At 42.6% G+C, this 15,629-nt stretch overlaps 1 protein-coding gene across 1 annotated transcript in view; it reads left to right on the top strand.

Moving 5' to 3' along the window:
* Positions 1 to 15,629, top strand: part of PAPPA (pappalysin 1) — a 219,355-nt gene that overhangs the window by 120,515 nt on the left and 83,211 nt on the right. Inside the window, exon 10 of the mRNA XM_039866768.1 lies at positions 8,307 to 8,500. Within this exon, the coding sequence (XP_039722702.1) occupies positions 8,307 to 8,500 (194 nt within the window). The remainder of the gene's footprint in view (positions 1 to 8,306; positions 8,501 to 15,629) is intronic.

Below are 15,629 nucleotides of genomic sequence, written 5' to 3'. Positions count from 1 at the left end.
ATTTGTAATATGACCTCATTCTAGTTAATATTTTTATAAAAATCTTTCTATAGTACAATCTACTGAAACAGATTCAAATCAGGTTTGAGACATCTTCAATATAATCAATAACAGAGATTCTGAAACTCCAAAATTCATCATTTACTGAGTACCTGCTATTAGATTGGCATTGTCTTAAGTATAAGGGATGCAAATAAAAATAAGATTGGTGCCAGCCCCTAAATATCTTATAATCTAAGAGCTGTACATATTCATTCATTCATCTTAAATATCAGTCATAATATGGTATGTCAGTTTTCTTGATCCTAAAGAAAGAATTTCACTTTGAGACAAGCTTTCACAAAATTTATGTCATATTGGGAGAAGAAACACTCATAAATAAAATTTATTTTTAGATTGCGAATAATACTGTGAAGGAAATAAGGTGGTATGCTACTCTCTATCGAGGGTGGAGGAATAGGATGTGAACTTACTGTAAGTAGATAGGGTTGTTTTTTGAGGAAGGGATATTTGAACTGAGCCCTAAATAATGAAAAGGAAGAGATTGTGAGATAATCCAAGAAAAAAGTATTTTAGGTAAAGTGAACATGTTCAAGTTCTTGAAGCAATAACAAGTTTGGATGGATGTCTGGATTTAGGGATGACTGAATAAATGAGTGGAAGGCAGTGAGCAAGGGGTGAGTGAGAGGGGATGTTCAGAGAAAGTGGGGACTTATAGGCCACGGTATAGACTTTGATTTTGTTCCACGTGACATGGGCAGCCATTGAAGAGCTTTAGGTAGGAGAGTGGTCTGATACAGTTTTTGTTTTTAAAAGAGCATTCCAGCTGTGCTCTGGCAGAGGGAGGATTAGGAAAGAGAGAAATCAGAGAGACTGGTTGGTTGAACATTGAAATAGTGATGGTGGCTTGGAGTAGGGTAGTAGTGATGCAGCCAAAGTGGATCCTTTTGGAATATTCTGAGGTAAAAGAGTTTATAGGGCATTGGACATTATATGGTATTGGAGGGTAGGTGAAGAAAATAGGAGAGATCACTCAGACAGTTTTGGTTTTTCCATTGTTGAGCACTGTTGTCATTTACTAAGACGGGGAAGGAAGGGATGTGGGGAGAAAGCATTACTTCTGTTTTGGACATGTTCATTTTGTAATGACTTTAAATAGCTCTTTAAGTAGAAATGTCATTGTAGGCAGTTGGGACTCTGAGAAGAGGTCATATCCGGAGATGTGTTTGAGTCAGTACATATTTTAAAATGTTCCTTTAAAATTGGAACTGGATAAGAGATATAGATAGATGAGAAAAACAGGGCCTAAGACCTAGCCCTGAAACCCAGCAACATTTAGTAGCGAGTTAGGGAAGCAGAACACAGCAAATGCATCTATGTGAGAAGAGTTGAGAGCCAGAAGAAGTAAGACGATATGGTGCCATAGAATTGAAGAGAGAGTACCTCAAGGAGAAAAGGAATTAGCTACTTCTTTATATGCTTCAAAATGGTTTGACATTGTGGTTCATTTTAGCAACACTAAGGTCAATAGCAATCTTGGCAAGATTGATTTGGGTGGACTGGTGAGTACAGAAACTAGATTAGAGAGAATCATTTGGAGAGACAGCAGGTAATGTAAGTTTAGATAACTCTCAGTAAATTTTACTGTGAAGGATGGAAAGAGAATCGTGAAGTAGACGTAGTGGTAAGGCAATGCGGAATGATCAAACATTTTATTTTATTTTTAATTTTAAGAATTTATATTACTTAATTTTTTAATTAAAACTTTTATATAGGCAATATCCTGTTTTGCTGGTTTGGAAGGAGAGACTAGTCATACATGAAATAGAGGGAATTGGTTTGTGCTGGACAAGTAGGGATGCAAAAGACTGACAAATGAGCCTTCCCAAAGCTGGGCATGCTGGAATGAAGCCTCGATGGAAGACGCAAAGGCAGAAACTAACCTATCAGGATAAGGAAATAAGGAAATAAAGAAGCTCTGAGCTCTGAGTCCTGGGAAGGAACCGTGTGCATTTGAGAGTGGAGGTGAGGTTGGAAATGAGACTAATAGGAAAGTTGGAGCTAGACTACAAAGGACGTGAATACTATGTGGGGAAGTTCACATTTTACAGGCATCAATGAAGTATTTCAAACATGATCAGATTTACATCTGATCATAGGCGGCTTCATTAGAAGGGATTGAAGTAGGCAAGCCCCAAAGCCAGCTATGAGAGCGCTGTGAGGGCCAAGTGGACAGAGGCCGAGGCTGTCTTCTGAGGGGCTCTTCATGGTAGGCTTGAGTGTGGACTTCGGCAGTAATGCGAGACGACATCCAGATTCGCTCTTCTCTTCCCAGTGGATTTGCTTTGCTAGATGGAGCCTGGTTGTCACAGTGAAACACAAGAAGGGATCTCTGGCCCACTTTGATATGTGGCCAACCCTGGAAGGAACCAGAAAGCAACTTAAACTCCTCAGATGCAGTAGACCTAATCGGCATCTGAAAAGCTTGTTAGCAGATTCGTGGTTCTTCAGGAGCCCTTCGCCACCCTGTCTTTTGTTCTCTGGACAGGCCGATCAGATTGAGGATGTTAAGAACAAACTCGGCTTGAATAGAATTCAATGAGGTCAGTAGTGTGGGTTTGTCATGAAGCCTTTGAATGACAGGCGATGTCAAGTCCAGATATGTCTGTTCCATAAGAAACATATGCCAATATAGCCACCACCAACCCTGCCCCACATCCCAAGCCTCACTTTTGAAAACCTTTAGGAGTTAAGCACTCCAATTTTCCCTGTTCCAAGAAGCTATTATTTGGACACAAAGATTGTGCATATTTTGGTCTTTTGTTGTTGTTGTTTGGATGAATTGTTATGTGGCATGAAGCTTGTTGTGATTGGACCGATCCCTAAACAAACAGCTGAACTTAAAAAATACTATTTTTTCTTGGTGCTTAAAAAATAGTGATCATTGGACTAAAAGAGAATATCCTAATGCCAATCACTGTTCCCCCAGCTAGAAATAGAAATAAATGCTAATTTCTCAAAAGCTGACCCATCTTCATAAACAGGAAGTTTAGAAAAACAGGCAAGTCTACCCATCCTTCAGAAGGTAGCCCATCTAAGAAGAGTATATTCAGATGTATTCAGATTCTTCGCTTCCTCCTTGAATTCTAAACCAAATCCATCTCCTATTACTTAAAACTCTCATCTCCCCAGATTTTTCCCTCCCTCAATGGACTGTAGATTTGGTAAACCCAATAGCTTCTCAGACTAGTTATATTTAGCCCATACTAGTTGTGAAAAGTGAAATCAGAAATTCCCAAAAGTAATACTGAAACTTGGTTAAAAGTAAAAAACTATTCTGTGGCCAGAATTATATATTGAAAACCTGTTCTGATGAGGTGGCATAGTTCTGTAGAAAGGGCATTGCATTATGAGTTCAAGAACCAGCAGTCTAGTCTTGTCTCTACTGCATATTTTCTTCAAAGCCTGCAGTAAATTGTTCCAACTTTATGACCCTCAGCTTTCCCATATGTGACGTGAAATCTTTGCTTTCAGCTCCACAAGCATCATCATAGATCATTTATTGATCACCTGTTATTAACGTTCTGAGCATCAAAATGAACATTCAATCCCGCAGCCATTATTCAGATGAGGAAAACAAGTTTTAGAAATTCTTATTTACCCAAAGTCAAATAAATTGTAAATGGAACACCTGCTAAGTAAAATCAGGTCTTATACCGCACTGCCTCAAAGACTGTGAACATCACAGATGTAACATGACTTTTCTGATCAGAAGAATCTTCAAAGTGTCCCCATTTCTAAAGGATAAAATTCAAATTCCCTAATATGGCATTGCAGTCCTTTCTCAGTCTGGCTTCAGATCAGCTTTTCGGTTCATCACTTTCAGGATCCACTGCACCTCCTTAACCATAACTTTGCCAGGATACTGATATACACACATATTGGTCAAGGCTCATTAATATTTTTCCCTCCACATGCTCAAATTCTTTTGATCCTCTAAGACGCTGCTCCAAACCATCTTCTCAGGAAGTCTTACCCCATTTTCCCAAGTAGTATTGATTCCCCGAGCAAGAGAGGAGTTCTGTCCATTTCATCTGTGTATCCCCAGTACCATCAGAGACGCAGAGCAGATACTCGGAGATATTGGTTAAATGAATTGATAGTCTTCTCCAGTTCTCGTTTGGGGGCTAGAATCTATCTTAGCTGGGGATGATAACATCCGTCACTCCTAGAATCTCCAGGAAGCTTTAGTACCTCTTACTCATTATCCATTTGTTGCTGAAATGATTGTGAATGAATTAATAGTTCTTAGTCCAAGCTGGGCATCATATATAGATGTTTGAGAGACAACCACTTGGTTTCTGACTTCAAGGATGAGAACTCTTAACAATATCTTGAACCCCAGCCTTTACTTTTACCTGAAAGTCTCACTTCCCTAAGATGTGGTTTTCTCACCTTTCAAATAGGGATAACAACACCTGCCTATCTCAAATAAGTGTCCTCCAGACATGCCTCAGGAATGCAGGGGCATGGCATTTTATCTCCCTGCTCCAGACAGATGGAAATTGAAAATTAAGCCAATGAGAAGCAACATCAGCTGTGTCTGTCCACTGACAGAGTGTCCATCTGCCTCGGGCTCTTGGAGCTGAACTCTTTTCTTCCAAAAGGAAAAGAAAGTATCTTGCAAATAAAAGCTCAACCAGGGAAGACAAGCTTCACAGTGCCTGCCCAGCCACACTAGACTCCTAAGTGGATAGAACAGATTTCTAAATGTGTCACTGCACAAAAGAGAATGAATCTGAATCGAGGAGTTTCCTTATGTCAGGGGAAGATGGACTGAGATAGAAAAGTCAGATCGCCCAGGGCAGTCACACTGTAAGCCAGTCACTGCTGGTGTCTCAGCCCCATTCCCTTTACCCTAAGACCCACTGTAAAAACATATTTCCAAGGGTACAGAATCTAAACTATATTTGGACAAGAGTATGAGCACCAGGGGCGCCAAATTTCAGTCATTCATTCATTCAGCAAATACTTATTCAGAGTCTAATAGGTTTTCACAATACCCAATACACATTTTCCCAGTGGGATGTATTATTGTCAGTGCTACCTAGCTACTACATGGAAGGCGGGTGGCAGGGTGATCCTTTGACTTCAAAGTCTTTTCACTACGATCTGTTCAGCTCCCAGCATAAAGCATAAAAGCATTTAAGAAACACCAAGTAAATTGATGTAATGAAAACAGGAAGGCCAGTTTTGTTTTACTGTTTTGTTGTTGCTGCCTTTGTTTTTTCTGGCCATTCGTATTCCATTCCTCACCCTGTTCTCTTCAGTGTGTGGGGCATGGTAGTAGAGAGGGATGGAGAATCCCCTAGATGAAGACTGGCAGCTGTAGCTGACAGGCATCTGAGATTCCAGTAGCAAGAGAAACTGAACAATGGAGTCCAAGGATGTTATTCAAAAAAAAAAGGGACTCAGAGTAGCTTTGTCAGCAAAATCTTGGGGGAGAAACCAAGCATTCATTCTCTCTCGTTCTTTTTCTCCTCCTTCTCCTTCTGTTTAGCTCCATCTCCTATCTCTCCTTTAACTCTGTTTCTGCCTGTCTGTCTATATATCAACTATCTATTTGCATCTCTATTTACCTGCCTACATCTACCTCTCCTCAGGCTGCACTGATTCCAAGCAGACAGATATATTGAAGTCTTAAACAAAATCAGGAAGAAATTGTTTCTTCATGAGAACTCAACTCTAGTCTCAATTCCTGCCACTACACGGTCTCATTGCTGACTCTTTTTTTGTTGGGATGAGAGAAATGAAGTTAAGAGAAGTTAGGTTATTTTGTTTAAGTCCTGCACAGCTTATTTATGGCAAGTTAGGATTTCAAACGAGCTTTGTCTGATGCCAGAACCTATGCTCTTTGCAATTCCCTTTATTGGGTTACTAATGAGTGAAGTCTGGATTGATGGTTGGTCATTTTTGGATTGCACCTAAGTTTTATTATATGTAACTTGGCCACATCCACCAAGACATTGGAGCTACTGAGAAGTGCTGAGCCTATGTTCTTTCCATGCTTGAACTGCCAAGCATGCTACTGGTCACTGGGGTCCCCAGCTGGCTCAAACTCATCCTTAAATAATTGAATTATAATGAATTAATTTATTCTGGCCTTTTTAATAGTATTTCACTAGGTAAACTGTTTGCAGAAATAAACAAGGGATTTTGGAGCTTGGAAGGGACTCAACATTCTGCTGCCCCTGAATTCACTGACTGCTTTTTCGGGTACCACAGGAAACCAAACCTCAGTTGTTTGACCTGGGCTCTTCCTATTTAGGGGAATGCTTCTTGAAAGTGTTTCCAATGAGTACCGATTTCACAAGCTGATTCAATTCAAACACTTAGAAATAAATTGACCCCTTAAAAGATGAAGAACATGTTTTCTCTTGACCATTATTTTAGAATGTACCAAGCATGTTTATTTCTATTCTCTATGAGAGTTCTATGGCTATCCTGAAGGGTCGTCTTGGCTGGAACTGTCATTTCTGTGTTATTCAGGGAAGCCAGGGGCTGAGCAGGAAAGCTAATTATGTGGTTACATAGCTCACATAAGGGACAAAAGTTGAATCTCAGTTTGAAATAGGGTTCCACTTCCTTATGCTGGTGTAAATAGGGGAAGGATGTCCTAGATCAAGCAATCTCTTTAGGGTAACTATGTTCTCTTTGCCTGGGATATTCAACTTTTCCCATGATACGTGCCTATTGCCTGCACATAGTTTTTTTTTTTAATGGAATCTCTATTACTCTCAAAATGTACAGTGTGGATGATCAATTATACAATTACCCTAAGACACTGGATAGGGACTAGATTTCAAGGAGCTCACAGTCTTTTGAAAAGCTATAGCATGTAGACATGATGGCAGCACAGTGTGATAAAGTGTTACAGTGGGGATCTTTATAAAATAGGAACCCACACAGGAAAAGGTATTTAACTTTGCCTAGAATCATTGGGATAACAGCACAGAATACCTGACATTTAAGTTATTGAAATATTGGCAGTGTGATCTCTTTCAGATGGCTATATCTAGATTTCTCCTTGTATTGTTCTGTGTTAAACACCAAGAAATACACATAGGTCCTACCTACTTAGAAGGCATCCCATGAGCTCTGTGCTTCTGTGATCTTTGTCCTTACAGCTGAGTGAGAATCACTGCAGCCAGCTGGAGCTTTAAATTATCCAAAGTGGAAATTTCTACTGTGATCTGAATTATATGGGGGCTTAGTTGACCTTACGTAAAATGCCTAAGTTTTCCAACAAGCTCTTAGAACCTAGAGCGTTGAACAGGAAGGGCTCCTAGAGACCCAGCGGAGGCTCAATAGTCTAACCCCCTTCTCTATAATGATGACTGAGCTCAGAGAGGCAGAGAGACTTGTGTAAAGTAACAGAGCGATTTAATTCAGAGCTGAGACTGATGCCAGATTCTTGTATATAAGTTCACTCTTTTTATGAAACCAAAATCCTCTTTGGAGTTAAAGAAACCTGTTTGCAACTGTGGAGTTCTGTGGTGCATTATCTGTCAGATAATGTACCCAGGACTTGGAAAGTGAAAGCCTGAGTTTGAAACCAGGATCCAGCATTAACACACTGTGTGGCCTTGCACATATTATTAATGACATGTGGAATCTCAGTTTCCTAATCTGGAAGACTGAAATAACAATTAAAATAATAATTCCTTCCTCTCAAGGTTGCTGTGGGCTCACTTGGGGTAATGAAGGTGGGAGTGTTTGTGAATGTGTATGTGTAGTAAAAAGCACATAACATAAGATCTATCCTCTTAAGAATTTCTAGGTGTACAGCACAGTATTTTTAACTGTAAGCACAATGTTGTACAGCAGATCTTCGCTTTGCATAAGTGAATTTTATATCCATGAACAATAACTCTCCATTTCCCCCTCCCCTAGCCCCTGGCAACCACCATATTAAATTCAATGACTACGTGTGTGTGTGTGTGTGTGTGTGTGTGTGTGTGTGTGTGTGTGTACATGGTATATGATTCCACTTATATATCATGTAAGTGGAATCATACAGTGTATATGTCATTTTGTGACTGGCTTATTTCACTTAGTATAATGTTGTCACATATGGCAGAATTTCCTTCCCTTTTTAAGGCTGAATGATATTCCACTGTGACTATCGATGATGGGTTTCACAGTGCCAATGATTCTGCTGGTCTGATGCCACAGCCTCTGCTGATAGCTGAAACCAAAGAACAAATATCAATCTGTTCTCTCCCTTTTATGTCTACTTCCTGCAGATGAACCCAGCCGGTGCTATTTCCATGATGGTGATGGGGTATGTGAGGAGTTTGAACAAAAAACTAGCATCAAAGACTGTGGTGTCTACACGCCCCAGGGGTTCCTGGATCAGTGGGCATCCAATGCTTCAGTTTCCCATCAAGACCAGCAATGCCCTGGCTGGGTCATCATTGGCCAGCCAGCAGCATCCCAGGTAAGACCCCAGCCATGGATAGCATTTCCTGCAGACATTCTGAATCTCTTCTCTGCTCCTCAAGACTTCCCATCTCAATGGGCATACTTGACTATATCTCTAGCCAAATGTAATTCTAGGGCCTCTTGAGTACCATTTGTCAGGGATTAGACATGGAGTGGTTAAGTGCAGGGAACATCAGCATAGCAGGGGTGGCGACTGTGCTCCTATGTCTTACCTAGTATCATTCATATTTGGGGAAAGAATTCCACTTCGGATGTACCACTGTAATTCAGTGGGGGTAAGAACACGTTCTTTTGGGAGAGTGTCACATTTTGTGGAGTGTGCTAAGTTGTGTGCTCCTTGAACACTCCCCAATGAATTTGCTGTGTGGCCTTGGACCCGTCTTCCCACCTCTCTGGGCCCCACTTCTCCCATCTTTAAATTAGAGAGTAGTTGAACTTGATGATCTCCAAGGACCTTCCCAACTCTAAAAAGCTGTGACTCATTCCGCAGTCCCTTAATGCACTATTTACGTCCCAGGGTTCTTCCCCAAAGGACTTGCAGCATAGTTGAGGGAGCAAGAGTGTTGGGGCTACCAAAGCTTATGTGATTCTAGCGATGGTTGTGCTGTTCCCAGAGCCCCCTTTCCAATTATCCTGCTGAGTAAGCACCTGCCTTCTTCCGAGACTCCCATCTCCCAGAGACACGACTCAGTGCTTCCAACCTCCTGGGCCACTGGCCATCTCTGAGGCCAGCCTGCCTCCCGACCTTGCAGATGAGCCATTCTGCTCTAAGATTAATGTTTCTTCCCCGACTCAGGGTAACGGGGGTAGGCCTGGTTTCTAGATGAAAGAGAGATGTGACCTTCTTCTGGGGCCCAGTAAAAATCACTAGATGAGGACAAAATGGGACTACTTCATTTACAAGTTAGAGTGTTCATTTGGTCATTTTTTTCATTTATCTGTTTGCTCATGTTTACATTCATTAGATACTTCATTTGCATTTATTTCTAACTGTCCTGAGGAGAATGGAAATAAATGGGAACATGGTATTCCCTGATGTACAGTACCATGTACAGTGCCAGCCTGGTGAACGAATGAATGAATGAATGAATGAATGTCTGGGGTTCATCCTCCCCCTTGCCACCTCTGTACTTGCTGAATTCATATTTGGTTATACCCGTTGTGCTGAGCTCCAATGATCTGTTTGTGTGTCTGAGTCCCCCATTAGGCCCCTAGTTCTTTGAAAACAGTTTTGAGTTTATTCATCTCTGTTCCCTCATCTTCAAGCATTTGCTCTAGATAAGACTAGATGCTCAGGAAATGTGTGTTTAATTGACTAGAGATATGCACACGCATGCGCACGCGCACACACGTATGCACATCGCTACATACAAATGGACGGATGCAAAGAGAATATGTTTAAGAATCACCTCTCTATGACAGAGAATGTCCAGCTCAGGAACAGCAGGGCCGGCTGGCAATAGAGCCAGAGACTCCAAATTCACTATTGGCATCCAGTTCATAGAAATGTTTAAAAAACATCATTCAAACAAGGGAATTAACACCCTCAGAATCTCACACGAGTAAGAACCGAGGTAGCAGCTGTGCTTAAAATCACCCAAAGCTTATTGCTACTAGTGCGAGAAAACAGAGAAAGAATCTCCCAGTCTTAGCATTTGAAAAGAGACTTCATGGGGCAATTATTCCACTTTTGTAAGGAGGGGGCTGTCAGGAATTATGGGTGATTATCTCTTCCTAAACAAAAATCCAATTAAAAAAAAATCATCATAAATACTAGCTCTTCGATCTGCAAAGAGGAGATGAGGAAACAAAATCATCCTATTGAATTATTCATTGTAACCAATTTTATTTTAATGAAATCGACTAGGCTCCATTACTCTGGGCTTGGGCACAATCTTTGTTAGAAGGAGACTTCAGCTGTAACTAAATTTGCCTTAATGAGATCAACTCACTGGAGAATACAGGGTCAGGGAAGGGGATGTGTGTATAGGCTAGGTGTAGGGCCAGGCAGGGCCACCTGGAGGGCGGCAGAACAAAAGTCCCCTGACTTCCCCTCTGAAAGCAAATGCCTGGAAATCATTCACACACCGTGTCCCCATCATGCACACACACGCAAACACACACACACACACACGCACACACACGCAGCGTATGTAATTCTGAGTAAGGCTCTTCCTGGACTGGAAACTAGTTCCTTTCTGACAGCAGAGCAGAGGAGAAGGCAGCGTAACCACAGCCTTCATTACCTTGTGTGGTGATTAGAGGAGGCTGATAGTTAATTTTCACCCTGTCAGAGGCTCCAGTGAAGAGGCTGATGGCTTGAGAGAAGGAGTTGGGAAGCACTGAGATGTACCTTCCCCCTACACAATTAAACTCTCCTCCTCCTTCTGCCTCTCTCTCTCCAATCTGTCTCTTTTACAAACACACACACATGCACGCACGCGCGCACACAGGAACAGGCCACATAGGAGCGTGGATCTGGAAAGTAGGTACCAAGGCACATAGAGGAGAGTGAGGAAGGGAACCGGTGGTTGTCCAGTCCGACAGCCACCGTACTAGACGCTCTCATACATCTCAAAGCCCATCCCCTTGCCATTCCTCAAGGTGAGATTATTACCTGCCTTGGAGAAACCGAGAGGTGGAGTGGCTTCCCAAAGTCACACAGCCCATAAGTGGAGAATCTAGAATGAAAAGGATCTCACCGAAGATAACGGTGGGAGCTTGGGAACATGGTCACGTCCAAACATTGGGAGTAACTGGATTCCTGAAAAATATCACTGGGAAACAAGCATAGAGAATCTCAGTGTTGGTGTCACTGTGACCCCATGAGGTACTTGAATTTTCCTGTAGCAGACTCATGTCACTGCCCACACCTTTGAGTTCAGACTGCAGCCATTCTCTGTCTAGGTGTCCCTGTTTCCTGGTCCCCTGCTGTTCACAAGGACATCCATTACCTTGGGCAATGATGAAATAATGACTGTTGTTCCCGTTTGTTCTTTATGAACCAGCTTTGTCCCATTTTATCTTTCCCTGATGCTGTAAAAATGATAAACTCAGGTATCTGTTGGAGTTAATTGCCTAGCCCTGGGTTGGAGTCTGTGGAAGACGCCAAAAAGGTGAAAGACCTTGCCTCTAACCTTGTCATCATGCAAGACTTAGGCATGAGAATTCTATCAAGAGTAGCAGCCTTGGTAGAGTAAGTTGGCAGACTCTCACTGTGACTGCTGCAAAGAAGCAACACTTGCTGTGCCAGATGAGTCTAGAAGATTGATTAAAACTTTATTTTCGATTTTGTATAAGCCCTCTACTTCTAATAGTTTCCAGTCTCTCTCATCCATTCTCCTCAAGTGAGATTTCCAAATTCGGTTAGGGCTGTTACCCCACCCTGAACATTGTGTCTTACATCCAGACATTATCAGAAGTATCAAAACTTCCTAGTTGTGCAAATGGGCTGACCATCCTATAATAAGAGACATTCCCTGGATATTTTGGCCACGCACCTTCCTGGCCCAGCTGGAATTCAAGAAGTCCCTGAGACAGAACAAAAATGGAAATGAACTGAAAGATTCAAGTTCTCCCTCTTCTGAGAACCTCAGAAATGGTTTGGTTTAAGTGCTTGCAAAGATCTCGTCTTGTTCTTATTTTGTCTCCATGTTTTGCATTTCTCTAGTGCTTTACACCAAAGGCTGCCAAAACGAGATGCAGATATTCTTTCATCCTGTCCCCCCCGCCCCACCCCCGGCATTTCTACCAAAGCCCATTTCCTCTATCAAGCACACCCCACTCCTTCTGCAATGGCCTAAGGAAGAAATGGAAACACTGAGACTACCAGGGACATGTAGTGCTCTCCTTGGAATTAGGGACCTTCAGTCAACCAACCAGTTTATTTGGTTAATCCTCTGAGGGTAAAACTTAGACTAAGCATTTCCAGGGCAGTAGTTTCAGAGCCAAAGTAAAGAAAATCTTTCTAAGAATGAAGACTATCCACAGTAGAGTAGAGTGCCTTGTGATATAGGAAGCTCTCCGTCATGAGGCATTCAGCGGAGCTGGTGACTGAACGGGAGATTCCTGCATCAGAGACCTAGGCATCTCTGCTTCCTCTGTAACTGAATCTCTGACTCTGTATTCCATCCACCTGTTTTTGTACCGGTCCTTTGCCCCTTCACTAGGAGTTGCTCCTACCTGTTCCTTGGCATGTCCGTAATACTTTGTCCCACTGTTAAAACAAATCATAATTCGTCTTGTGTTATAGTAATGTATGTATTAATCCGTTTGATCAAACAGAAATGTATTTGTAGCCTACGCTGAGGCATGTGAGCAGGTAGAGAGCAGGGGCACTAATGGAGTGAAAGGGAAACCAGGCAGATGTGGCTTTATTCTTCTAGCTTCTCTTCTTACTTGAGAACCCTGAGCAAATGACTCCTCTGGGAACCTCAGTTTCCCCCTCTGGAAAAGGGCATGATAGCATCTACCTGGTGGAGATTAAGGACGTAAATGCAGAGAACGTGCTTAGCATTAGTTTGTTTTTTTCCACTTATTGGGTAGTCCAAATGTCAATTTCCTCTTTCATTCATGTTAGGCTCCTCTCCACACCCTCACCCCAGAGCTGGGCCCAGTGACCCACACTGGGTACAGAGCTCAGTCAACATTTGCTCGAATTAAACACTGTTGTATTAGAGAATGTTTCCTGCCTGCTCAGGACTGTGCCAGGCATTTTGAGAAACTCTAAAGACGTTCTGGCCTTCTCGCTGCCCTCAAAGAGCTCACCGGTTCATCAGAGGGCATGTCCCACCAGAGGTCACGGCCAAGACCCAAGAGCGTGAGGTTCGGAGGGAGTTTCCCTGAGCGGGGGACCACACTGCTGTCTGCTTGCTCAGCCAACAGGGGTGAGAGCCAGCACGTAGGGATGGAAAAGTCCTTTGCCCGTCTTCAGAAGGTCGTGGGCGAATTAGAAAAAATAACATTTACCAACTTCCTCCAGGCCCTGAATCTATTTTTTTAAATTTTTTTTTAGTCCTACTAAAACTGCTTTAAAAATAGGAATCACTATTCTCACTTTACAGATTAGGGCAGTAAGGCTCAGAGAGACAAGTGATAGCTTTGGGCACACCATCATCAGGGGCAGAGGCAGGAGGCAGGCCCATGTTCACAGTAGGGCCCAGAGCAGGACGAGGCTGCTCACGCCTGCTTCACTGACCAACGCAGGAGGATAAGCCAGAATGGCGGGTGTCTTTTGCATCTTTTCATGTGTAGTATGTGTTCAAGGAACACCAAGAAAGCCCCCCTTTTCAATCCCCCAAATATGTCTCCACTGTTTTGCCATGCTGCCTAGACCTCTTGTTTAAGGTTAAGCATTGCCTGAGTCTCCAGAAAGTCATTTAAAACATGTACATGAAAGAATGGGAGAAACATAGAAAATGTTTTAAGTCGTCAAGCCCTGAGTGTAAAAACGATTTCTTAGATTTTGGATGTATGCCTAATTATTTCTGGATTATGAGACAAAAAGGAAGAAAAGCACACACAGGATAGTTGTAAAGGGAAGAGGAAACTGCTCAGTTTACAGGTTTGTCACGAGCCACGTGCTATACACAGGAAACCTGGAAAGGTCAGTAAGAGAATCCTAAGATGTGTGTACTCCTTGATAGCTGCCAACTCTGAGCCCGGAGGGCAGGGCCATTTAACTGTGTCTTCTTCATCCTTGTGTCCAGAGGAAGGGAGCCGACACCCACTGGGTTCTCTGGACACAAGTGTAAGAAATCGTTCTACAAGCACTTGCAGTGCAGTGTAGGAAGTGCTGGGACAGGGGAATCTAGAGGGCGTGGGAGTCATTGCTAAGCAGTGGCTAGATGGATAAGCTGAAGGATAAGGGAGGAGTGTGAGCAGAAGAGCAGAGAGAGAGAGAAGAGAGGGAGAGAGGCGAAGAGAGAGAGAAGAAGAAGGAAGAGAGAGAGAGAGAGACAGATAGACATCCAAAAAAAATGCCAATATGAAATAAGGGGAAAGTCAAGAGAGATGAGCTAGGATGGAATATGGAGACATCCTTCAGATGCTTGAAAAATTCAAACTTTATCCTGAGTGCCATGGGAGCTTTTCAGAGGTTTTAAGCTGGGGGCTAATGGGATCTGGTGTTCATTTGAGGAAGAGGAGTGACATGTATGGAACACCTCCTGTACACAGGCCCTGTGCTAGGGGCTTGAAGCACATTATAAAACAGAGGTTTTACTTCCCCTCATGAGGACGAAACTGAGTCTCAGAGGATGACCCGCCTCACCTATGGTGCTCTTCCTTATTTCCTTTGCTTATACCATGTTCCTGGTATTACACTGAAATAGCCTCACTCGGAAATTTGCATGGATAAGCAATTCTCTGAGGCTTTTTATATGATATTATTTGCAGAGGAAAGAGAGAAATCTTGGACTCAACATCCAAGGCTGAGGTCATTCCTAAGGGGTGTCCTTTCCCCACATGTATCTTCGCCATGGCATGCAGCTCTTCTCACTGCTGGAATGGGACAGCATCTGCCGATGGTGGAAGGCAGAGAGGTGAGAGGAACACGCTGAAATGTCAGAGAAGGTTTCAAGCAGTTTTCCCAAATACCCGAGGGATCTGCTTTCTCCTGGTGGTTTCTGAAAAAAATTTTAAGAGCACATGTGCGAGTCATCTAAGGAGACAGAACAGAAAGTCCCATGGTCTGTTACAGCCTGTCCTATTGGTGTGGGGCACCCAGAATCCATCCAGAAGAGTAAAAAAAACAATGTCTGCATCACAAAGGAGCCCCCTGAGCTTGTCCCTGTACCCACCTGAACTTTTCATCGAACCTTGGGCTGGGTGGACTTTAATCTATTGAATATTTTAGGATCCCTGCAAAGGAATCTATCAGATTCTCCTCCTGCCCTCTCTTGTCCCCTCCCTCCATCATTCATTCATTCACTCTTTCAATACCAGTGAAATGCCAGACACTATGCCTGTCCTTGAAAACTTTGAGTGACAAGAGTTTTATTTAAAAAATGAGATTTAGGATTAGATCAGCCTAATTTCTAGAGGGTTCACCCCTTACTAGCTCTGTCACTTTGGGCAAGCCAGTTGTCTTTGTCCCTATGCAATTTCTTATTTATAAAATAGGA

Source organism: Pteropus medius, unplaced genomic scaffold, assembly GCF_902729225.1.
Source record: "Pteropus medius unplaced genomic scaffold, Ma_sr-lr_union100, whole genome shotgun sequence".
Lineage (NCBI taxonomy): Eukaryota > Metazoa > Chordata > Mammalia > Chiroptera > Pteropodidae > Pteropus > Pteropus medius.
Note: the sequence above shows the minus strand (reverse complement) of the source record. Positions and strands in the feature narration are given on the sequence as shown.